The sequence below is a fragment of the Moschus berezovskii genome, chromosome 5, assembly GCF_049115385.1.
Source record: "Moschus berezovskii isolate FMDL1 chromosome 5, NW_MosBer_1.0, whole genome shotgun sequence".
Lineage (NCBI taxonomy): Eukaryota > Metazoa > Chordata > Mammalia > Artiodactyla > Moschidae > Moschus > Moschus berezovskii.
Genome location: NC_142464.1, coordinates 123,246,488 through 123,272,458, shown reverse-complemented (window position 1 = coordinate 123,272,458; position 25,971 = coordinate 123,246,488). Strand labels below are relative to the sequence as shown.

At 55.9% G+C, this 25,971-nt stretch overlaps 1 protein-coding gene across 2 annotated transcripts in view; it reads right to left on the bottom strand.

The window, feature by feature from the left end:
- The window catches only part of SORCS2 (sortilin related VPS10 domain containing receptor 2), a 503,745-nt gene that overhangs the window by 14,988 nt on the left and 462,786 nt on the right, over nt 1–25,971 (bottom strand). For both annotated transcript variants that reach the window (XM_055435186.2, XM_055435187.2), the window contains 8 exons: nt 25,366–25,457; nt 24,273–24,380; nt 20,812–20,932; nt 19,850–19,983; nt 18,953–19,081; nt 14,747–14,918; nt 8,369–8,555; nt 606–739 (listed from right to left, as the gene is read on the bottom strand). In XM_055435186.2, the coding sequence (XP_055291161.2) occupies nt 606–739; nt 8,369–8,555; nt 14,747–14,918; nt 18,953–19,081; nt 19,850–19,983; nt 20,812–20,932; nt 24,273–24,380; nt 25,366–25,457 (1,077 nt within the window). The remainder of the gene's footprint in view (nt 1–605; nt 740–8,368; nt 8,556–14,746; nt 14,919–18,952; nt 19,082–19,849; nt 19,984–20,811; nt 20,933–24,272; nt 24,381–25,365; nt 25,458–25,971) is intronic.

The window sequence follows — 25,971 nt, the reverse complement described above, 5'->3', positions numbered from 1 at the left end:
AGCCCTGAGCTCCTCCCAGACTAGGCCTTTGGCCGCTGTCTTGGGAGGCTGCAGGGTTGCCATTTGCTGAATGAGCGAAGGATCCCCTTTGGGTCTTGGGGTCCCTTCCCCCAGGCTAAGAAGGGGCAGCCTCATCCATAAAGGTCCTCAGGACCTCCCACCAGGCATCTGTGTTCGGTTCCCCACGGCTCCCACAGGACACAACCCACAACCCTGGGTGATGCTTCTGAAGTCAGGCTCAGCCCAGGGACCCCCTCCTCCATGAAGCCCTCCCTGATCACCTCCTTGCTCAAACTGGAAATGATCTGTCCCCTCCCTGTGATACTCGTCACACCCTAACTCAGGTCCCCAGCTCTGTTCACACGACCTCCCCAGGAAAAAGCATGGTCTGGCCTGATCCGATTCACCACGTGTCCCCCACACTCAGACACAGCCAGGCCCCAAGCAGATGCTCAGGGTGAAGGGAGGGCTGGCATGCGCCCGCCGCACCTCCATGGTGCCATGCTCTGTCCTGCCTGGTGCGGAGGGCGGGATCTGCCCCGCGCGCCACCCCAGATGGGAGCCTGTGGGCAGGAGGGGCCTCCAGGGGCCCGGGGCCTGCGTACCTGCAGGCTGTGGCCGATCCACCAGTAGAAGACGGTGAGGTTGGGGTTCAGGGGCAGCAGCACGGCCGTGAGGTTCACCTCCTGGTTGACGCCAATGACAGGAACCACTTCCAGGTAGAGGGCCTGCAGGGGGGCTGCAGGGGCCACACAAAGGTTAGGGGTCAGAGGGCATCAGAGCACTGGCCATGTCACAGGTTGCTATTGGTCACTGTCACCATCAACCTCATCACCACCAACAACACCACCAACAACACCTCCACCACCATCAGCCCCACTAGAAACACCATCACTTTCATCGCCACCACCACTCACCATTATCACCAGCATCACCATCATCACCATCACCACCAGCATCACCACCATCACCACCATCATCACCACCATCAGCTCCATCACCACCATCAGCTCCTTCATCACCAGCATCACCACCATCAGCTCCATCACCACCATCAGCTCCTTCATCACCAGCATCACCACCATCACCATCACCACCAGCATCACCACCATCAGCTCCATCACCACCAGCATCACCACCATCACCACCAGCATCACCACCATCAGCTCCTTCATCACCAGCATCACCACCATCACCACCAGCATCACCACCATCAGCTCCTTCACCACCAGCATCACCACCATCAGCTCCTTCACCACCATCAGCTCCATCACCACCAGCATCACCACCATCACCACCATCAGCTCCATCACCACCAGCATCACCACCATCAGCTCCATCACCAGCATCACCACCATCAGCTCCATCACCAGCAGCATCACCACCAGCATCACCACCATCACCACCATCATCACCAGCATCACCACCATCAGCTCCATCACCACCAGCATCACCACCATCACCACCAGCATCACCACCATCACCACCAGCATCACGACCATCAGCTCCATCACCAGCATCACCACCATCAGCTCCATCACCACCATCACCACCAGCATCACCAGCATCAGCTCCATCATCACCAGCATCACCACCATCACCACCAGCATCACGACCATCAGCTCCATCATCACCAGCATCACCACCAGCATCACCAGCATCACCACCATCAGCTCCATCACCAGCATCACCACCATCAGCTCCATCATCACCAGCATCACCACCAGCATCACCACCATCACCACCAGCATCACCAGCATCACCAGCATCACCACCATCACCACCAGCATCACCAGCATCACCACCATCAGCTCCATCACCACCAGCATCATGACCATCAGCTCCTTCATCACCAGCATCACCACCATCAGCTCCATCACCAGCATCACCACCATCAGCTCCATCACCACCAGCATCATGACCATCAGCTCCATCACCACCAGCATCATGACCATCAGCTCCATCACCACCAGCATCACCACCATCATCACCAGCATCACCACCATCAGCTCCATCACCAGCATCACCACCATCAGCTCCTTCATCACCAGCATCACCACCATCAGCTCCATCACCACCAGCATCATGACCATCAGCTCCATCACCACCAGCATCACCACCAGGATCACCAGCATCACCACCATCAGCTCCATCACCACCAGCATCACCACCAGCATCACCAGCATCACCACCATCAGCTCCATCACCAGCATCACCACCATCAGCTCCATCACCACCAGCATCACCACCATCATCACCAGCATCACCACCATCAGCTCCATCACCACCAGCATCATGACCATCAGCTCCATCACCACCATCACCACCAGCATCACCAGCATCACCACCAGCATCACCAGCATCACCACCAGCATCACCAGCATCAGCTCCATCATCACCAGCATCACCAGCATCACCACCATCATCACCAGCATCACCACCATCAGCTCCATCACCACCAGCATCACCACCATCAGCTCCATCACCACCAGCATCACCACCATCATCACCAGCATCACCACCATCAGCTCCTTCATCACCAGCATCACCACCATCAGCTCCATCACCACCAGCATCACCACCAGGATCACCAGCATCACCACCATCAGCTCCATCACCACCAGCATCACCACCATCAGCTCCATCACCACCAGCATCACCACCATCATCACCAGCATCACCACCATCAGCTCCTTCATCACCAGCATCACCACCATCAGCTCCATCACCACCATCAGCTCCTTCATCACCAGCATCACCACCATCACCATCACCACCAGCATCACCACCATCAGCTCCATCACCACCAGCATCACCACCATCACCACCAGCATCACCACCATCAGCTCCTTCATCACCAGCATCACCACCATCACCACCAGCATCACCACCATCAGCTCCTTCACCACCAGCATCACCACCATCAGCTCCTTCACCACCATCAGCTCCATCACCACCAGCATCACCACCATCACCACCATCAGCTCCATCACCACCAGCATCACCACCATCAGCTCCATCACCAGCATCACCACCATCAGCTCCATCACCAGCAGCATCACCACCAGCATCACCACCATCACCACCATCATCACCAGCATCACCACCATCAGCTCCATCACCAGCAGCATCACCACCAGCATCACCACCATCACCACCATCACCACCAGCATCACCACCATCAGCTCCATCACCAGCATCACCACCATCAGCTCCATCATCACCAGCATCACCACCATCAGCTCCATCACCACCAGCATCACCACCATCATCACCAGCATCACCACCATCAGCTCCATCACCACCAGCATCACGACCATCAGCTCCATCACCACCAGCATCACCACCATCAGCTCCATCACCACCAGCATCACCACCATCAGCTCCATCACCACCATCACCACCAGCATCACCAGCATCAGCTCCATCATCACCAGCATCACCACCATCACCACCAGCATCACGACCATCAGCTCCATCATCACCAGCATCACCACCATCAGCTCCATCACCACCAGCATCACCACCATCACCACCAGCATCACCAGCATCAGCTCCATCATCACCAGCATCACCACCATCACCACCAGCATCACGACCATCAGCTCCATCATCACCAGCATCACCACCAGCATCACCAGCATCACCACCATCAGCTCCATCACCAGCATCACCACCATCAGCTCCATCATCACCAGCATCACCACCAGCATCACCACCATCACCACCAGCATCACCAGCATCACCAGCATCACCACCATCACCACCAGCATCACCAGCATCACCACCATCAGCTCCATCACCACCAGCATCATGACCATCAGCTCCTTCATCACCAGCATCACCACCATCAGCTCCATCACCAGCATCACCACCATCAGCTCCATCACCACCAGCATCACCACCATCATCACCAGCATCACCACCATCAGCTCCATCACCAGCATCACCACCATCAGCTCCTTCATCACCAGCATCACCACCATCAGCTCCATCACCACCAGCATCACCACCAGGATCACCAGCATCACCACCATCAGCTCCTTCATCACCAGCATCACCACCATCAGCTCCATCACCACCAGCATCACCACCAGCATCACCAGCATCACCACCATCAGCTCCATCACCACCAGCATCATGACCATCAGCTCCATCACCACCATCACCACCAGCATCACCAGCATCACCACCAGCATCACCAGCATCACCACCAGCATCACCAGCATCAGCTCCATCACCAGCATCACCACCATCAGCTCCATCACCAGCATCACCACCATCAGCTCCATCACCACCAGCATCACCACCATCATCACCAGCATCACCACCATCAGCTCCTTCATCACCAGCATCACCACCATCAGCTCCATCACCACCAGCATCACCACCATCAGCTCCATCACCAGCAGCATCACCACCATCATCACCAGCATCAGCTCCTTCATCACCAGCATCACCACCATCATCACCAGCATCACCACCATCAGCTCCATCACCAGCATCACCACCATCATCACCAGCATCACCACCATCAGCTCCATCACCAGCATCACCACCATCAGCTCCATCACCACCAGCATCACCACCAGGATCACCAGCATCACCACCATCAGCTCCTTCATCACCAGCATCACCACCATCAGCTCCATCACCACCAGCATCACCACCAGCATCACCAGCATCACCACCATCAGCTCCATCACCACCAGCATCATGACCATCAGCTCCATCACCACCATCACCACCAGCATCACCAGCATCACCACCAGCATCACCAGCATCACCACCAGCATCACCACCATCAGCTCCATCATCACCAGCATCACCACCATCATCACCACCATCAGCTCCATCACCACCAGCATCACCACCATCATCACCAGCATCACCACCATCAGCTCCATCACCACCAGCATCACCACCATCAGCTCCATCACCACCAGCATCACCACCATCATCACCAGCATCACCACCATCAGCTCCTTCATCACCAGCATCACCACCATCAGCTCCATCACCACCAGCATCACCACCAGGATCACCAGCATCACCACCATCAGCTCCATCACCACCAGCATCACCACCATCATCACCAGCATCACCACCATCAGCTCCATCACCACCAGCATCACCACCATCATCACCAGCATCACCACCATCAGCTCCTTCATCACCAGCATCACCACCATCAGCTCCATCACCACCAGCATCACCACCAGGATCACCAGCATCACCACCATCAGCTCCTTCATCACCAGCATCACCACCATCAGCTCCATCACCACCAGCATCACCACCAGGATCACCAGCATCACCACCATCAGCTCCTTCATCACCAGCATCACCACCATCAGCTCCATCACCACCAGCATCACCACCATCATCACCAGCATCACCACCATCAGCTCCATCACCACCAGCATCACCACCAGCATCACCAGCATCACCACCATCAGCTCCATCACCACCAGCATCACCACCATCAGCTCCATCACCACCAGCATCACCACCAGCATCACCAGCATCACCACCATCAGCTCCTTCATCACCAGCATCACCACCATCAGCTCCATCACCACCAGCATCACCACCAGGATCACCAGCATCACCACCATCAGCTCCTTCATCACCAGCATCACCACCATCAGCTCCATCACCACCAGCATCACCACCAGGATCACCAGCATCACCACCATCAGCTCCTTCATCACCAGCATCACCACCATCAGCTCCATCACCACCAGCATCACCACCAGGATCACCAGCATCACCACCATCAGCTCCTTCATCACCAGCATCACCAGCATCACCACCATCACCACCAGCATCACCAGCATCACCACCATCAGCTCCATCACCACCAGCATCATGACCATCAGCTCCTTCATCACCAGCATCACCACCATCAGCTCCATCACCAGCATCACCACCATCAGCTCCATCACCACCAGCATCACCACCATCATCACCAGCATCACCACCATCAGCTCCATCACCAGCATCACCACCATCAGCTCCTTCATCACCAGCATCACCACCATCAGCTCCATCACCACCAGCATCACCACCATCAGCTCCATCACCACCAGCATCACCACCATCATCACCAGCATCACCACCATCAGCTCCTTCATCACCAGCATCACCACCATCAGCTCCATCACCACCAGCATCACCACCAGGATCACCAGCATCACCACCATCAGCTCCTTCATCACCAGCATCACCACCATCAGCTCCATCACCACCAGCATCACCACCAGCATCACCAGCATCACCACCATCAGCTCCATCACCACCAGCATCATGACCATCAGCTCCATCACCACCATCACCACCAGCATCACCAGCATCACCACCAGCATCACCAGCATCACCACCAGCATCACCAGCATCAGCTCCATCACCAGCATCACCACCATCAGCTCCATCACCAGCATCACCACCATCAGCTCCATCACCACCAGCATCACCACCATCATCACCAGCATCACCACCATCAGCTCCTTCATCACCAGCATCACCACCATCAGCTCCATCACCACCAGCATCACCACCATCAGCTCCATCACCACCAGCATCACCACCAGCATCACCAGCATCACCACCATCAGCTCCATCACCACCAGCATCATGACCATCAGCTCCATCACCACCATCACCACCAGCATCACCAGCATCACCACCAGCATCACCAGCATCACCACCAGCATCACCACCATCAGCTCCATCATCACCAGCATCACCACCATCATCACCACCATCAGCTCCATCACCACCAGCATCACCACCATCATCACCAGCATCACCACCATCAGCTCCATCACCACCAGCATCATGACCATCAGCTCCATCACCACCATCACCACCAGCATCACCAGCATCACCACCATCAGCTCCTTCATCACCAGCATCACCACCATCAGCTCCATCACCACCAGCATCACCACCAGGATCACCAGCATCACCACCATCAGCTCCATCACCACCAGCATCACCACCATCATCACCAGCATCACCACCATCAGCTCCATCACCACCAGCATCACCACCATCAGCTCCATCACCACCAGCATCACCACCATCATCACCAGCATCACCACCATCAGCTCCTTCATCACCAGCATCACCACCATCAGCTCCATCACCACCAGCATCACCACCAGGATCACCAGCATCACCACCATCAGCTCCATCACCACCAGCATCACCACCATCATCACCAGCATCACCACCATCAGCTCCATCACCACCAGCATCACCACCATCATCACCAGCATCACCACCATCAGCTCCTTCATCACCAGCATCACCACCATCAGCTCCATCACCACCAGCATCACCACCAGGATCACCAGCATCACCACCATCAGCTCCATCACCAGCATCACCACCATCAGCTCCATCACCACCAGCATCACCACCAGGATCACCAGCATCACCACCATCAGCTCCTTCATCACCAGCATCACCACCATCAGCTCCATCACCACCAGCATCACCACCAGCATCACCAGCATCACCACCATCAGCTCCATCACCACCAGCATCATGACCATCAGCTCCATCACCACCATCACCACCAGCATCACCAGCATCACCACCAGCATCACCAGCATCACCACCAGCATCACCACCATCAGCTCCATCATCACCAGCATCACCACCATCATCACCACCATCAGCTCCATCACCACCAGCATCACCACCATCAGCTCCATCACCACCAGCATCACCACCATCATCACCAGCATCACCACCATCAGCTCCTTCATCACCAGCATCACCACCATCAGCTCCATCACCACCAGCATCACCACCAGGATCACCAGCATCACCACCATCAGCTCCATCACCACCAGCATCACCACCATCATCACCAGCATCACCACCATCAGCTCCATCACCACCAGCATCACCACCATCATCACCAGCATCACCACCATCAGCTCCTTCATCACCAGCATCACCACCATCAGCTCCATCACCACCAGCATCACCACCATCAGCTCCATCACCAGCAGCATCACCACCATCATCACCAGCATCAGCTCCTTCATCACCAGCATCACCACCATCACCACCATCAGCTCCATCACCACCAGCATCACCACCATCAGCTCCATCACCACCAGCATCACCACCATCAGCTCCATCACCACCATTATTAGCACCACATCATCACCTCTGTCATGACCACCATCATCACCACCGTCACCACCAACCCCACGGTTGCGCAGACCGCCGTGGGTGTGGCCTCAAGCCCCGCCTGCCTGCCTCCCTGCCCTTGGGTCCCCGTGCTTCCCCAGGGACCAGCTCCGAGCTGCAGGGGGCCGCCCTGGCCTGGCCGGGGTGCAGGACTTACAGTTGACCTGGACGAACAGCACCGCCTCGTCGTGCCCCGCCATGTTCTCCGCCCTGACGGACACGCGGTAGACGCCGGGGCTTTCATAGCGGTGCCGGATGGGCTCCCCGGTCAACGTGAGGTTCACGTACATGGCCTTGAAGCCGTCCCCCAGGTCCACCTGGTACTTGGTGGTCAGGACATCACCCTGGAAGACACACCGGGGGGCCACTGAGGACCCGGCCGCAGGGCTGGGAGCCAGCGATGGGCCGTTCACTAGCTCACTCATTGATTCCCTCATTCCTTTCTTTGCTCAGAGCGAGCTCCCTGGGGACTCCAGGGAACCGGGTCTGTTCTATCCTTGCCCGCCCACCCACCCAGCCTGGAGGGCAGGGCTGAGACCAATAGGAGAGGATGGAAGTAGTAGCCAGGGCCAGGTTTGCATTTCAGAAAGATGACCCAACCGATAACAGGGAGAGGAGTCAGTTCAGATGAGATCAGGGAGGCCTGAGCCAGGGACCAGGAGGGCAGGGAGGTCTCAACTAAAGAAGAGCCCTCACAGCAGTGAAGACCCAGCACAGCCAAAATAAATAAATAAAATTATATTAAACATAATAATAATAATAAAAACCTTCTCATAATCAGGAAGGTAACAGTGGCAATGTAAGAACAAAAAGGCAGAGAAGTAGCTAGAAAGGAAAAATGGTGACGTCACCACAACACCCGCCACCCACAGCGTAGCATTTCCATGCAGATCTGTGTGTGTGTGTGTTTATTCCTGAGTGCTTCAAAAACACTCGGAAGGCTCATGCTGAGCCAACTGCCAATTCACATGTAATTGTCAAGGACATAACACAGACATAACATGTTCGAAGTACCCAGTTCTCCCCATACGAACATCTTGCAGAACACGTGTCACGGCTTGGAATCCACAGTGACTCAGCCACAATCCAGTCTCCCCTGGGGTCCCTACGGCTGCCCTTTCACACCCGGATGTGCCTCTCCATCACATCCCCGACTCCATGCGATTAGAACCTCTAACCTGGTCTCCGTTTCTATAATGTTGTTATTGGGGGAACAGCCTCTGAACAGAATCGCTGCGATCAGCTTTCTCGCTCCACATAATTCTCTGCAGACTCACCCAAGCTGTGGTGTAGAGCCTGTGCCTTCTCAATTCAGAGTACCACCCGGGGACGGACGCACCACCTCACCTCGCGTTTATCCACTCGCCCGTCAAGGACACCTGGTTGTCTCCCTTTTCTGGCTCTTCTGAATAAAGCTGCTGTGAACCTTGATGTATACAGGTTTTCCTGCGAACCTGTCTTTGTTTCCCTGGGATAAAGGCCCGGGAGTGTAACTGCTGAGTCCCTTGCTTGCTGCATGCTCAGTTTTTAAGGAAATGACCAACTTTTCCAGAGCGGCTGTACCATGTCACGTCCGCGTCAGCCATGCAGGAGGGACTCAGTTTCTCTGCGTCCTCAGCAGCGTTTGGTGGGACACTGTCTTTCATGTCAGCCGTTCCCGTAGGGGTGCAGGGCCCCCTTTCTGTTGCATTTCCCTGATGGCTAATGACGCTGGGCGTGCTTCCCTGTGTTTCCTTGCCGTTCTCTTCGGTGACATGCTTCTCCGTGTCCTTGCTCATCTTCTAATTGGCTTGCTTGTCTTCTTATGGTTGGGTTCGGAGTAATCTTTACATACGCTGGGTACTAGGCCTTGTTGGATATGATCTGTAATTACTTTCTCTGTGGCCGTCTTTTCACCTCCTTAGGCTGTCACAGATCAAACGCGTCGCATTCTGATGAAGTCCAGTTTATCACATCTCCTTCACGGACGGTGCTTATGGTGTCAATGCTAAGAACTCTGTCAAGCCCTAGAGCGCAGGTCTTTTTTCTGCAAGCTTCACAGGTCTCCATTTAAGGCTGTGATCCACTTTGAGTCGACTCTGCATCAGGCATGAGGTTCGTTTTCACCGGCTCCTCGTTTGCTGATGCCCGTCCTTCCTCCGCTGAAATGCTTTAGCGCCTGGGCCAGAGTCAACCGGCCCCGTCTGTGTGGGTCTGCTTCTGGGTCCCCCATCAGATCTTATGTTCAGTTCTGAGATCTTCACAGAACTTGGATTCCTCTAAATCCAGGGCTGTTTCCACACCTGGACTGGGTGCGTGTGTCTGTGGTTGTGTACGAATGCGAGTGTGTGGTCACGGGTGAACATGTGCAAGTGTCCGTGTGTGTGTGAGTGTGTGTGTGTGAGAGTGTGTGTGTCAACATGTGCAAGTGTCCGTGTGTGTGTGAGAGAGTGTGTGTGTCAACATGTGCAAGTGTCCGTGTGTGTGTGTGTGTGTCTGTGTGTGTGGGTGAACATGTGCAAGTGTCCGTGTGTGTGTGTGTGTCCGTGTGTGTGTGTTTGTGTGTGTGTGAGTGTGTGTAAGAGTGTGTGTGAACATGTGCAAGTGTCCGTGTGTGAGTGTGTGTGTGTGTCCATGTGTGTGTGTCCGTGTGTCTGTGTCTGTGTGTGAGTGTGTGTGTAAGAACAGGACTGTACACCAGTGTGTGTACCCACTCCAACCTTGCGCCCTCTCCTTCCCAAGGCTTCGACACAGGAGCTAATGGCCTCTTCTGGACAGTGGAAGGCAAAGGACTCTCTTCCAAGGGCCTCTTTCTGCTGCTCCCTCACGTCCGCGCCTGCAGGCAAGCGTCCCAGCCTGCTGGGACAGTGGGCTTCCAGGCACGTGCTGTCTTGGGTCCAGATGGAGCGTCCCAGCAGTGACCAGCTGCTGGGATTTTGGGCTCTAGAGGGCAGCAGGTGGCCATGTTTCCTGCAAGTCAGTCCTGGAGCTCCAGGCAACAGCTGGGTCCCCTCCGAGGTCCAGGTGGCCCCAGGCTGGGCAGGGGGCTGCACCCTCCTCTGCAGTGAACAGAGCCTTCCCCCCCGCCCCTGCACACACATATTGCCCCAGGGTTGCCCAAGGCTGGAGTGTGACTCTCAGGGCCAGGCTCAATCATCATGGGGCCAGCAGGTTGATGCACCCTCGGCTCAGGTCTGGGGGCTGCAAACCAGGAGGTGTCCACACGGAGTCCCCAGGCCTGGACCCAACACCAGCTCTGCACGGCCCCAGAGGTGGCTGCCCCTGTCTGAGCCTTGGCCTCCCCAGCTATAAAGCCGGCTGGTGGGAGCAGAGCCCGTGGGTGGGGGAGGACAGAGGGGAACGCGCCCATGCGGGCGCCCGCGCATCCAGTTCTTCACATAGGACCAGAGCCCCCGCTCTCCAGCATCAGAGACCACGTCGGCGTTCCCTGGTCCCACCTGGGCAGGCATGGAAGGACAACTTCTACGTGAAGCCCCACTCGGGTCACCCAACACATTTGTTAACTGAAGCCCCCAATGCTCGAGAGCCGTAAGCCAGGGGAGGCTGGGGTCCCGGGTGGGAAGAGGGGCTTCTGCACCCCTTGTGTGCTTTCCTGTCTGCTTGTGAGTTTTTTTAGTTTCTATTTTTGGATTTTCTACAATGAGCATTTGTTACATCTATAATCAGAAAAATAAGCACGCTGCATATTAGCTTAAATAGACTAGAAGGGCATAAATTAACAGTGGTCACCTTGAGAGAATAAGATTGTGGGTGACATTTACATCCTTATGTTTTTAATGTGTTTCCCCAGTGTTCTACAATGAGTATATACTGCTCTTAAAATCAGGGAAAAAAGTAACACTTATACTAAAAACAGAAAGAAATACTAGGAGACAGGGAGGAAATTTATATGTTTATATGTGTGTGTGTGTCAACTAAGTCGTGTCCAACTCTTTGCAATCCACAGACTGTAGCCCGCTAGGCTCCTCTGTCCCTGGGATTCTCCAGGCAAGAATACTTGTGTGGGTTGTCATTCCTTTCTCCAGGGGATCTTCCCGACCCAGGGATCGAACCCAGGTCTGCCAAAATGCAAGCAGATTCTGTACCATCTGAGCGACCTGGGAAGACCCGCATGTGTGTGTGTGTATACATATACTGAACTGATACATATACACCATATGAACTATTTCTACATCTGTCCATCTCTATTTGTATCTATGTCACCCAGTAACTGTCACTGATTTTTTCATCGACTTACATCTATTTATCATTTATCTCTATCTATGCATCACTGTGAACAAAGCTAGTGGAGGTGACGGAATTCCAGCTGAGCTATTTCACATCCTAAAAGATGATGCTCTGAGAGCGCTGCACTCAATATGCTGGCAAATTTGGAAAACTCAGCAGGGGCCACAGCACTGAAAAGGGTCAGTTTTCATTCCAATCCCAAACAAAGGCAATGCCAAAGAATGCTCAAACTACTGCACAATTGCATTCATCTCACATGCTAGCAAAGTAATGCTCAAAATTCTACAAGCTAGGCTTCAACAGTATGTTAATGGAGAACTTCCAGATGTTCAAGCTGGATTTAGAAAAGGCAGGAGAACCAGAGATCAAATTGCCAACATCTGTTGGATCATATAAAAAGCAAGAGAATTCCAGAAAAACATCTACTTCTGCTCCATTGACTATGCTAAAGGCTTGACTGTGTGGATCACAATAAACTATGGAAAATTCTTAAAGAGATGGGAATACCAGACCACCTGACCTGCCTCTTAAGAAATCTGTAAGAGGGACAAGAAGCACCGATAGAACTGGACATGGAACAACAGACTGGTTCCAAATTGGGAAAGGAGTACGTCAAGGTTGTATATTGTCACCCTGCTTATTTAACTCATACTCAGAATACATCATGAGGAACGCTGGGCTGGATGAAACACAAGCTGGAATCAAGATTTGTGGGAGAAATATCAATAACCTCAGATATGCAGATGACACCACCCTTATGGCAGAAAGTGAAGAGGAACTAAAGAGCCTCTTGATGAAAGTGAAAGAGGAAACTGAAAAAGCTGGCTTAAAACTCAACATTCAACAAGTGAAGATCATGGCATCCGGTCCCATCACTTCATGGCAAATAGATGGGGAAACAATGGAAACCAGTGTCAGACTTTATTTTTTTGGGCTCCAAAACCACTGCAGACGGTGACTGCAGCCATGAAATTAAAAGATGCTTGTTTCTTGGAAGGGAAGCCACGATCAGCCTAGACAGCATATTAAAAAGCAGAGATATTAAGCATATTAAAAAGCAAAAGAGACATAGGCATATAGAACAGTCTTTGGGACTCTGTGGGAGAGGGTGAAGGTGGGATGATTGGGGAGAACGGCATTGTAGCATGTATATTATCATAAGTGACCAGTCCAGGTTCGACACATGATACAGGATTCTTGGGGCTGCTGCACGGGGATGACATGGAGGGAGGATGTGGGGAAGAGGGAGGTGGGAGGGGGGTTCAAGAAAGAGAACACATGTACACCCGGGGCGGATTCATGTCAATGTATGGGAAAACCAACCAATATATTAATGTAAGGTAATTTGCCTCCAATAAAATAAATTAAAATAAATAAAATTTTAAAAAAGCAGAGATATTACTTTGCCGACAAAGGTTTGTCTAGTCAAAGCTATGGTTTTTCCAATAGTCACGTATGGATGTGAGAGTTGGACCATAAAGAAAGCTGAAGAATTGATGCTTTACAACTGTGGTGTTGGAAAGGACTCTTGAGAGTCCCTTGGACTGCAAGAAGATCCAACCAGTCCATCCTAAAGGAAATCAGTCCTGAATAGTCATTGGAAGGACTCATGCTGACGCTGAAGCTCCAATACTCTGACCACCTGATGCAAAGAACTGACTCATTTGAAAAGACCCTGAAGCTGGGAAAGATGGAAGGTGAGAGAAGGGGGTGACCGAGGATGAGACGGTTGGATGGCATCACTGACTCGATGGACATGGGTTTGGGTAGACTCCGGGAGTTGGTGATGGACAGGGAGGCCTGGCGTGCTGTAGTCCATGAGGTCTCAAAGAGCTGGACATAACTGAGCAACTGAACTGAACTGATTTATCTGCCTGTCACCTATTACAGAATTTGTGTTGGCTATGAGATTATAAAGTAATAATTTTTTTTTAAACTGCCTGTTTTTCTTAAGATTCCAAATTAGCTAGATCAGTATAATGAGAGGTTTAAAACATTCTATTGCCACCCACAGGAATGAATGAATCTGACATCACCATGCGGTCAACACTCAGGCAGATGTGCTTGAAGCCGCCTCTCCCTGGACCTGAGCTGGCGGCTAGCTGCTCCATTGCCCCTGCCCTCCACTCTCTCCCGAGTTTTCCATTTCATTGCTTCAGTGCTGGTTTGGACCTGGCCAGGGGTCTCCGGAGCACTGTTACCGCCCGCAGTTCGGAAAACGCTGGTCCAGACGACTCCGCGCTCCAGGACTCCGAGGGGGAGAGGACGCCGCCCACCGCCCCGGCGCCCGGCCGAAGCGGCCCCTCACCTGCTCCTGCCGCACCACGAACAGGACGTCCTCCCCGGGCCGCACAGCCACCGCCTCGCCGCGGATGCTGACCTGCAGGCCCCGCGGAGGCAGGAGCGGGCACTGCAGCCGCACCGGCCTCTGCCGCGGGTCCACGCCGCCCTCGCACACGTTGGACACCAGCTTCCGGTACCTGCGGCCAGAAGGCGGGTCAGCGTCCGCCGGGCCGGGCCTGCAGCGCGGCCGGAGGCTTCGGCCGCTGTGCGGGGCTCTTGGCTTGTGACCCCCACGGTTCAACCCCCTCCCTCTTCCTGACCCCGTCTGTTTGCTCTTTCTGCCCCACTTTGGAGATGGGGAAACCGAGGCTCAGAGAAGGGAATGAGCTCTCATTGCAGGACCGCGTCCCTCACTGGTCCGAGCTGTTCTCACGATGCTGAGAGCTATTGTGGCTGGGGAGACGATTAAAGGAACCAGAATGGATGCTGCCACTTTGCTGGGAAACGTGGTCCCGGGAAGCCAGAGTGCCCCGGAGGGGCTGGCACTTCCTGCTGACGCGCCGTGTGGCTGTGGGCAAGCACAGTCCCACGGGAGGCCTTTTGATCTTACACCGAGGGACTGGAGCCAGACAACAGCTGATTCACCAGCTCATTCATGCAGCGCAAATTGACTGAGCATCTGCTATGTGCCAGGTGCGAGGGCTGAGGTCATCCCTTGCAACTCCTGCCCTTTGCAGAGAGGACTGTCCAGTGGGAAGTCAGCCCTCACCAAACCACCCCCCACATCAAGGCAACATCACGACCCTGCCAGTGTGGGGAAGGGGCTGCACCTGGGGGTCTGCTCCCCAAGAAAGGGGCTTTCAGCTGAGAGCAGAAGGTGAGCAGGAAAGCGAAGAGTGTCCTGGGCAGTGGAAACAGTGTGTGCAAAGGCCCTGTGGTGGCGGTGGGGGCAGGTGTGAGATGAGGATGGGGAGGGGCTGGCTGGCAGAGCCCAATGCACTCTAGTCAACTTTTAGGGCCTCCCTAGTAGCTCAGATCAATCCTGGGTGTTCATTGGAAGGACTGATGCTAAGCTGAAACTGCAATACTTTGGCCACCTCATGCAACGAGTTGACTCACTGGAAAAGACTCTGATGCTGGGAAAGTTTGGGGGTGGGAGGAGAAGGGGACAACCGAGAATGAGATGGCTGGATGGCATCACCTACTCTGTCGACATGAGTTTGAGTGAACTCCGGGAGTTGGTGATGGACAGGGAGGCCTGGCGTGCTGTGATTCATGGGGTCGCAGAGAGTTGGACACGACTGAGCGATTGAACTGAACTGAACTAGTAGCTCAGTGGTAAAGAATCTACCTGCCAGTGCAGAAGACATGGGTTCAATCCCTGGATCAGGAAGATCCCCTGGAGGAGGAAATGGCAACCCACTCCAGTATTCTTGCCTGAAGAATCCCATGGACAGAGGAGCCTGGCAGGCTACAGTCCATGGTGTTGCAAAAAGTAAGACACGACTCAGCGACTAAACAATAGCAACAAACTTTTAGGAGACATTAGGAAAACTCTGCTAGGGTGGCATCGGCTGAATTGTTATCATGCAAAGATGCATGTGGTTAGTTGGGAAGAAAATACCCTCCCTAAGAGCTACCCATCCACAGCCCCTTGGCATCCAGAGTGTGCAGATGGTGTGAAATGAAACCCTTTGCCCTTGATAATGGGTCCTGACTCTGACATTTCAGACAAGAGTTCCTGCTTGCCAAGCCCTGGAGCAGCTGCTGTGGCTCCCTGATGGAGGGAGGGATGGATGATAGATGGATGATGGGTGAATTGTTGGAGGGATGGGAGGATGAATGGATGGTGGGCGAGTGAGTGGAAGAATAAAGAGATGGATGACTGGATGGATAGAGGGATGGTGGATGGATGGGTGATGGATGGATGGGGAATACACAGAGAGATGACTGGATGATCGGATAGACGGATGATGGATGGATGGGTGGATGGATGGTGGATGGATGGATGGGGAACACACAGATAGATGACTGGATGGTTGGATAGACGGATGATGGATGGATGGGTGGATGGATGGATGATGGATGGATGGGCAATACACAGAGAGATGACTGGATGGTTGGATGGATAGATGGATGATAGATAGATGGGTGGGTGGATGATGGATGGATAGTGGATGGATGGATGATGGATGGATGATGGATGGATGGGTGGATGGATGGATGATGGATGGATGATGGATGGATGGGTGGATGGATGGTGGATGGATGGATGATGGATGGATGGATGATGGATGGATGATGGATGGATGGGGAACACATAGATAGATGACTGGATGGTTGGATGGATAGATGGATAGATGGATGATGGACAGATAGATGGGTGGGTGGATGATGGATGGAGGATGGATGGATGGTGGATGGATGGATGGATGGGAAATACACAGATAGATGACTGGATGATTGGATGATAGATGGATGATGGACAGACAGATGGGTGGGTGGATGATGGATGGATGGTGGATGGATGGATGGATGGGAAATACACAGATAGATGACTGGATGATTGGATGATAGATGGATGATGGACAGACAGATGGGTGGGTGGATGATGGATGGAGGATGGATGGATGGGTGGGGAATACACAGATGATTGGATGGATAGAGGGATGATGGCTCGATGAAGGATGTGTGGATGATGGATGGATGGATGGGGAATACACAAATGACTGGATGATTGGATGGATAGAGGGATGATGGATGATGGATGGATGGTGGATGGATGGATGATGGGTGGATGGGGAATACACAGATGATTGGATGGATAGAGGGATGATGGCTCGATGAAGGATGTATGGATGATGGATGGGTGGATGGATGATGGATGATGGCTGGATGAAGGATGGATGGATGGGGACTACACAGACAGATGACTGGATGGTTGGATGGATGGATGGATGATGGACAGACAGATGGGTGGATGGATGATGGATGGATGGTGGATGGATGGATGATGGATGGATGGGGAATACACAGATGACTGGATGGATAGAGGGATGATGGCTCAATGAAGGATGTATGGATGATGGATGGGTGGGTGGATGGATGATGGATGATGGCTGGATGAAGGATGGATGGATGGGGAATACACAGACAGATGACTGGATGGTTGGATGGATGGATGGATGATGGACAGACAGATGGGTGGATGGATGATGGATGATGGCTGGATGAAGGATGGATGGATGGGGAATACACAGATAGATGACTGGATGGTTGGATGGATGGATGGATAGGTGGATGATGGACAGATGGGTGGCTGGATGGATGGATGATGGATGGATGGGTGGATGAGGAACACTAGCGGGACAGATGACGGGGTTTACGCTGCTGAGGTCCAAGTCTGCAGCCTCCGGCCCTGCTTCTTGCTTCTTCAGGCTCTGCCCTGCCCTGTTCCCAGGCCTGTCTAACAAGTCCATGGGCAGCTCACTCCCTCTCAGGACTGCTCCACAGGGACACAGAGACCTTTAGATGAAGCTTGCTTAGGGCCTGTGGAGTGGCGGGCTCCCAGCTGTTACGCACAGAACGCTGTTATAGTTTGATCCCTGAGATGCAGCATGCTCAGCCTCTGCAGGGGGAAGGAGGTCACACCTGCAAAGCACTTCCCTGCCCCTCACACACAGTGTGTGTCCATCACACCACACACCGAGGGACAAACCATGTGTCGGAAAGTTTAGTCTGGTCCAGGGGACAACTGGGTGAGTGTGACAATAACTGGGGATGTTCCATTCCCACAGAGTAAGCTCAGGGCCCAGGGTGAGTCAGGGAAGGCTTCCTGAAGGAGGCGCCATTCAAGCTGAGACCTAAAGGGGGTGTGAATATCTCTGGTTCACTCAGGGTGGGCAGATGGGGAGGGACTTTGGCACTGTAGGGACTCAGGAGGGCCAGGGAGGCAGGTTCCTTCTCTGGGTACAGCAGGTATGAGAACCAAGGCCGGGGACCTCCTTGCTCTCTGTTCGAACCCAGCTCAGGGGGTCTCTTCTCCCTGACGCTGACCCATCTGGGCTCTGAATGGAGAGCCCTGGTGGGGGTCAGAGTCTGGGTGACTTGCAGGAGCCCCAGTGCAAAGGACTATCAGCCCTGGTTTCTCTCTCCCTGACTCCACGCAAGGAGCCGTGGGCACCAGGCGGCAAAGGCAGAGGTCACCATGGTTCTGCTCCGTGCGACTCACCCGAGACTGCTGGTGTAGGTCTGGCCCAGGACACAGTCGTCAGGGGGCGACAGGGGGTTAAACCAGAAGTTGGCAAAGCATTTGTTGGCATCAGACTCTGAGGAGGGGGCGCGCTCAAATCCATAGTCACTGGGAGGAGGAAGACATGGTGGTCAGGAGACCAGCATTGGCAGGGATGTGAGCCAGCCCAGGGTAGGTGCCCCACACCAAGGACACACAGAGGCAGATCCATAGGCCCCATCCCAGAGGAGAGAAGGACTGAAAGCCGACGGTTACATTCTGGGTGAGAAGGGATGCAAAGGGGATTCTGGGAAATTACAGTGGAGCACTGAACCCAGCCTGGGCATCCTGGAGGGCTGCCTGGAGGAGGTAGGCTGACTCTCAATGGAAGATCAAGAGAGAACCAGGGGCAGGGGGGAACAGCACTGCAGGTGGGGGCCAGCCCCTTCAGCGCTGGAGCCGGAGACGCAGGTGGGGATGGCAGGACGAGGAAGGGCAAGGATGGCTGGGGAGGGAGCCAGCTTCCAGAACTCGGACATTCTCCTGTGGGCGGTGGGCAAGCACAGGAGTCCTTGAGTGGGGCGGTGGGTGGTCAGGGGGCTTCCAGGCAGGTCTCTGGACAGTGGAGGGGTGCTGGCTGGTCCCCAGACTGCCCTCAGTCTTCCTCTGTGTCCCCGCCCACCTGGGAGCAGGCCACTCCTGCCGGCTTGGAAAGGACGCCCATGGATTCTTGAACGTGGGCCGGACCGGGTGGCTGGGTCAGGCCCGGAATAAGGCGGCCGTGCTGGAGCGTGGCTGTCAGGTCGCCCATGGGGGCAGCGGCCACGGGGTCTCTCAGGCAGCACCCCCCCCGGCCCTCCACCCACCCCCAGGGCCAGGGCGGAGCGGGACCCTCACCAGAGGAAGTCCGAGGCCCGGCACGGGCACACGCGGGCCGTGAGTGCTGCTGTGAAGCTGCGGCCCGTGACGCACCAGGACGCTGGCTTCCTCCTGCGGAAGCTCCTCTGCTGGCCCATGACACAGCGGTCACCCTGCGGGGGGACACGGGGTGAGGGCCCACCCCGCTGCGGCCCCCACTGCCGGTCTGGCCCGTTCCTTATCCCCCCGGCCCGGGAGGCCTTCAGCGCAGGAAACCGGGGCCCAGGGGCAGGGCTGTGTGTGCCTGAGGCCGACCTGGGGCAGCCCGGCCCCTGTCCACCCCCCAGTACTTGCTTAGTGCTGTGTACCTGGCCCTGCTGGGCCCTGAGAGGGTCTCAGGCCCCGGAAGAGAGGCCCCATGCAACCCTCTGGCCCGAGGTTTCAGGTGGGCCCTGTGAGGCTGGGACGAGCCACGGCCTCCAGGCCTTAGGAGACACACAGCAGGTGCTCAGCCAACAATCTGAACAGGACACACCGGTGTGAATAGGCGCCATGGCAGGTACAGCTGTGGACACCTCCAACCCCAGCAATTCTGGGCCCCTCCACTCTGAAATCCTGAGCACCCAACCCGAACTGCAGCAGAAGATCATTTCTGGTCCTCACGTATTCTCTTCCGTGTGAATAGCCCTCATTTTGCTGTAAGTTTTGTGTGTCTGAGATTACAGCGTGGGGGCTGTCCCAGACCACTGGTGTTACCCAGTGTATGACGCCTGCGCCCTGTTACCTTCGCTCCATCCCACAGATCTGGGACCCTGAGCACAGCTGGCTTGGGGCTGGGTCGGGCCTGGGCCCCTATGCCCCTGGGAGTACCCGCGGGTCCTGGCCCAGGCCGCCCAGAAGGGCCAGCAAGCCCGGCAGGAGGACCCACGTCCGGGGCCGGTCGGCAGCCCGGTGGGACGGGGCTTGCGGGAGGCGGGGTCCCTGCGCGGGGCCGGGCGCACCTGCAGGTTGGCGAGGTCCCAGGAGCTGTAGTCATCCTCACCGCACCGCCTGGAGAACCAGGGCCGGAAGTCAACCTTGACCAGCTCCCAGTCCGAGCGGAAGCTGATGTGGCCGAAGACGCTGTGGAGGGCAGGAGGGGGTGGACACCGCCTTAGTCCGGCCGCCCCCGGCACCCAGCAGCCCCACGGGCCTCCGCCCACACCTGCCCGGTGGGTCCAGCGGTCTCTCCCCTGCCCCCGCTGGGCAGCCCCCGGACGGACCCTGCGCTGGGCCGAGCAGGCTGCAGGCCTTTGGGCATCAGCGTCGTGTTCCCACTGCCATCGCCCGTTGTCTACCTCGTGGATGGCGCTGCTGTGGGCCGTCCCAGGTGGCCCCCCACGGATGGGGAAGCGGGCACAGTGGGGTCAGGAGCCCGGCCCTCCCTCAGTGGCCAGGCTGGTCCTGGCAGAACTGTTTTGCAGGATGACTCGTGTCAGGTGTCTGCGTTCTGTGCTGTCTGGCTTCTCCCCGCCTGCGTCCCCGCCTCTGTCGGCCTGTCCATACCAGGGGGGCTCATGCTGCAGAAACCCAGCTCTCTCTGCATAGCTGGGCCACAGAACTTTCCCCCCAAGCAGGCTGGACAATCCCTGGAGAGGCAGGGAGCCATCCCCCAGCTCAGACTGGGCTGGGAGCGCTATGTCCGTCTGCGGTTTGGTCTAAACCCTCACCGCAGCCCACTGTACAGAAAGGAAGATCGAGGCACGGAGGGCCGCACAGCGCGTCTGTGCCGCTTCCTCGCCCGCAGCTGTCATGTGTCGAGTGCCTGTCAGACGACGCCCAGACCCCTCGCTCTCCGAGAAGGCTGCTGCTTAAGGGGTTTCCTCCCAGCACCTCACAGTCGGGCTCCAGGAGCCCAGCCTGCGCTTCTCCGGTCCTTCTCCAGTTCACCCTATGGGACCCCGGTCATATCAGCAGAGGCTGAGCAGCTGGATGGAGGAGACGTACTCGCTCCGGCCTTGGCCCCCATTCCAGGCTCACAGGAGCTGGATACTTGGGGAAGTCAGTCGTGGTCTAAAGGGCACAACCCCCAGTCTAGGAGAGTAGTTGAGAAGGGTTTTGGAGTGTTTTCTGGGGACATGATGGCTGGCTCTGCATGCCTGAGGCTGATGCTGGAAGGGGAGTTCTGGCTCCAAAGCACACCTCGGAGCCAGACAAACTGGGTTGACACCTGTTTACTTGTCTGTGACCTTTGGCACGTCCATTCCTCTCTGTACCTCGGTTTCCTTGGCTTTAAAATGGGGACAATGACACTGGCCTTCTGGGACCCACGGTGGATTAGCGACGGTTTGTGCAGGACGCTTGGTTGTAGGTTTGTAGACACACATGCACACCCATACTCACACATACATCCCCCGACACACATGCTCAGAGGTTCTCACATGCACACACGTTACCTCCACTGCCCCGAACAGTCCCCAGAAGCAGATACTGTGATCTTTACTTCATAGACGAGATCCTGAGCCTCTACAGGGGCCTCTTCTGGTCCTTGCAGCCTCCCTCTGCCTTGGCCTGGCTCCCTGCTCTGTGGTCCACCTCCCAATCCAGGGCTCTGAGAGGCCCGATCGCTCTCCACTGGCTCCTGCCCTCCTTCCTGCTTGCCCACGGGCAGCCCTGGTGTCTGTAGACACCCTGCAGTCCTCCTTCCAGCCCTAGCCTCTCACCCAATTATGTTCAACTGCATAATCCATCCTGCTTTTCTGCTGCCCGAGGCATGAGCCAGAACCCCCATCACCCCAGCCTGGGCCTCTCCTGCTGCTGGTAGACGTGGCCCAGCATGGACCACATGGCCCGCTTCTCCTCTGCCTGGTCCAGCAGCTCTCAGAGGGGCTCCCAACAGAGAGGTTGTGGAGGGCCCGGATGGTGGTGGTGACGGTGGTCGTGAAGGTGTCCTGCTGGTCCGCTGTCCCAACTCCCGTCCTGCCAGGGACAGTCCCCTCCCTGGGAGTCTCATCACATGGGGACTGTCTCTGCCACAGCGACCCCTTCTCCCAGGCAGAGCCAGCTGGGTTGTTACTTAAATGGGGCATGAGAGTCTTAGCTCATTGAAGGGACGTCCTTAAGGGACATCTTCACTCCAGTATTCCTGCCTGGAGAATTCCAGGGACTGTACACTCCATGGGGTCGCAAAGAGTCGGACAGGACTGAGCAAATTTCACTCACTCACCCCCTCCAGGCCCTCCACAGCCTGAGCCTGTCTCCCGCTGTTCTGGAAGCCGTGTTACGATGGAGGTGACTGCAGCGGTAACTGCTGGCATGTCCTCTGCCCCAGCCAGACACCCACCCCCCCATCCACTCCTCCTCATCACCCCAGGGGGCATGCTGTTAATATTCCCACCTTACTGACAAGGAGACTGAGGCCAGGGACCCCTCAGTATGGCACGGCCGTGGCCCACCTCCCGGGGAGCGGGATTGGTCTCCCAGCTGGTGACTTTGGGGCTCTGATGCCCAGCCTGGCAAACATGCATTGGCTGGAGCGTGACCACCGTGCAAACTCCTGGGCGGGGTGCCCAGGCCCCAGCAGAGAAGTCTCTGAAAAGAGGCTGGTTCACTTGATCTAACTAATCCCCTCCATGTCTCCGAAGTCCTGCCTTTTATGAAGCCTAATCGTTCAGCTGACACTTTGAGAAATAGCTGGCATCTGGCTAACTCTGTTTTAGGACGTCAGTGCCTTTACTGTGTGTGTGAAAGTGAAAGCGTTAATCGCTCAGTCGTGTCTGAGAGTAGGTACTCATTCCCTTCTCCAGGGGCTCTTCCTGACCCAGGGATTGGACTGGGGTCTCCCACATCACAAGCAGATTCTTTACCATCGGAACCACCTTCTGAAAGTCAGAAAGTGAAAGTCGCTCAGTCGTGTCCGACTCTTTGTTACCCCATGGACTATACAGTCCTGGAACTCTCCAGGCCAGAATACCGGAGTGGGTAACCTTTCCCTTCTCCTGGGGATCTTCCCAACCCAGGGACAGAACCCAGATTGCCCGCATTGCAGGTGGATTCTTTACCAGCTGAGCCACCAGGGAAGCCCAAGAACACTGGAGTGGGTGGCCTAGCCCTCCTCCAGCGGCTCTTCCTGATCCGTCACCTTCACCACCATCATCATCTTCACCATCAACAGTATCACAGTCTCAAAGGGCCAGGCGGGCAGTGATCCAGGGCTGACCCTTGACTCTTAGTCCACCCCTCACCAGCCAGGACATCCTGGGCAGATGGCGGATGCCCTTGGTTAGGGAAGAGTGGCCACCTCCCAGTGGCGGAGGGTCAGAGGTCGCAGAGGACGGGAGAGACAAGGAGGCAGGTGTGAGGATGGCGGCGAGAGTGCGGAGGACAGGGGCGGTCAGGGCCACCCGTGGGTCAGGTGGCCCTCCGCCACGGCCCGCCCGGGGCTCGGCTCTGACCTGCCTGCCCACCTCCCGTGGGCACTCACGTCATGACCAGCGTCTCGTCCCCTGGCTCACTGAGCAGCCCGTCCACAAACACGGAGGTGCTGGTGAAGTTGTGCGTGCTCCAGGTGAGGCCCTCATCCACACTGAACCTGCCAAGAGAAGGGGCAGCTGGGGACACAGTCTGCGTCCAGGGCCAGCTGCCTTGTCCGACCCAGCCCTGCCCACGCCCAGGGACCAGAGCTGTCGAGCTGAGGTGGCCGGGCGAGCAGGCAGGGGCAGTGACCAACCCCAGGGCCAGTCCGGTATCCCCAGCGCAACTGGACCACTGCCCTCACAGTCTCATAGGAGGTCACGGAAGCCACCTGCCAGCACCAGGTAGCATCCACGTCTGCTCAGGGACACTACAGTCTAGGAGCCCTGGGGCTGTGGTCTGAGACCCCCTGGATTGCAGTTATCCAAGTCTTGGAAACATCCAGGTCAGCCCTACCCAGTGCCCAAGCCCAGCCCAGGGTCTGCCAGGTCACGCGTGGGAGCTTACTGCCTCCCAGCATGGCATTTCAGTGTTGCCAGCTTGCCATGCAGGAAGATCTTTCTCAGACTAAAGTGATACTGGTGTCCGGACAGCTCCCTGGGCTCTGCCTCCCAAGTCCACAGTTCACACCTGCCCTCACGTCCCCACAACAGCCCTTCACATGTGTGAAGCTGATGCCAAACCCTCTCTGGCCTGGGCACACACAACTGGCTTCCCTGTTTGGCCTCCACCTATCTAATTCAGGTCCATCCTGAAAAGTCACCTCCTCTGGGAAGCCTTCCCTGCTCTCCCAGGAGGAGGGGCGGGTAGGGGCATCCTTACAGCCCCAGGCCTCCCTCTGGCCCACCCGACCATGCTGGGTCATCATCCCCCACCCCTTGTCTCCCCAGGCCTGGCAGGGAGCAGCTATCAGCAGCATGGGTTGGGGTGGTGGTGGGTGTGGGGTGGACACTGTGCAGAGCCTGGCACTAACCCCCTTGGCGGGGTCTGGTGCCTTCATCCTGGGGTCCTGTTGGGGGGGCCATCCCAGGGAATGCTCCGAGGGGTTCCCAGGTGGAGAAGACAGATCCCGCCGCACTCAGCGCTGGGCGCCAGGGTCTTACTTGAGGATCTTCAGGGGGATGGAGGTGTCCTTGATGGCCACAATCACGCCGCCGTGGTCCAGGTAGAGGATGTGGTGCTCTTCCTCGAACACCTGCAGGAGACCGTGGGCGGGGCTCTGAGGGTAGGACCCAGGGAGGGCTTGGAGGGCTTTCAGGGTCAGGGGTTGCCCTCCTGGGGACAGAACTGCCCACACACTGGCTGGGGGGCTGCAGCAGAGTCCAGCTCCCTGAGGCAGGGCTGCCCAGAGGGCTCCTGGTTTCCCCAGGCCATCCCCTCCCTCCCCCAACCACCCAGACTCGGTACGTGCAGGATGAACGGCATGAATGCATGCTGATGGCAATTTCTAGACCACTGACCAGAGAGAAAAATGCAAATAAACACTGCAGGTGGTCCTGCCTATAGGAAAACCTCAGGCAGCAAAAAGGCCAGCAACGTGAGGATGAGGTAGAAATCGTAGAATTTAGGAAAGCATTTAGGATAAGCATCCACTGGTAAGAGCAGACCTCTATTTAACACTGAGTCAGTTCATGTGCCACCTCCTTCAGGAAGCCCTCCCAGATGCCACGCTGGGTGGGTGTGGGGCATCTCTGGGCCCCCTGTCCCAG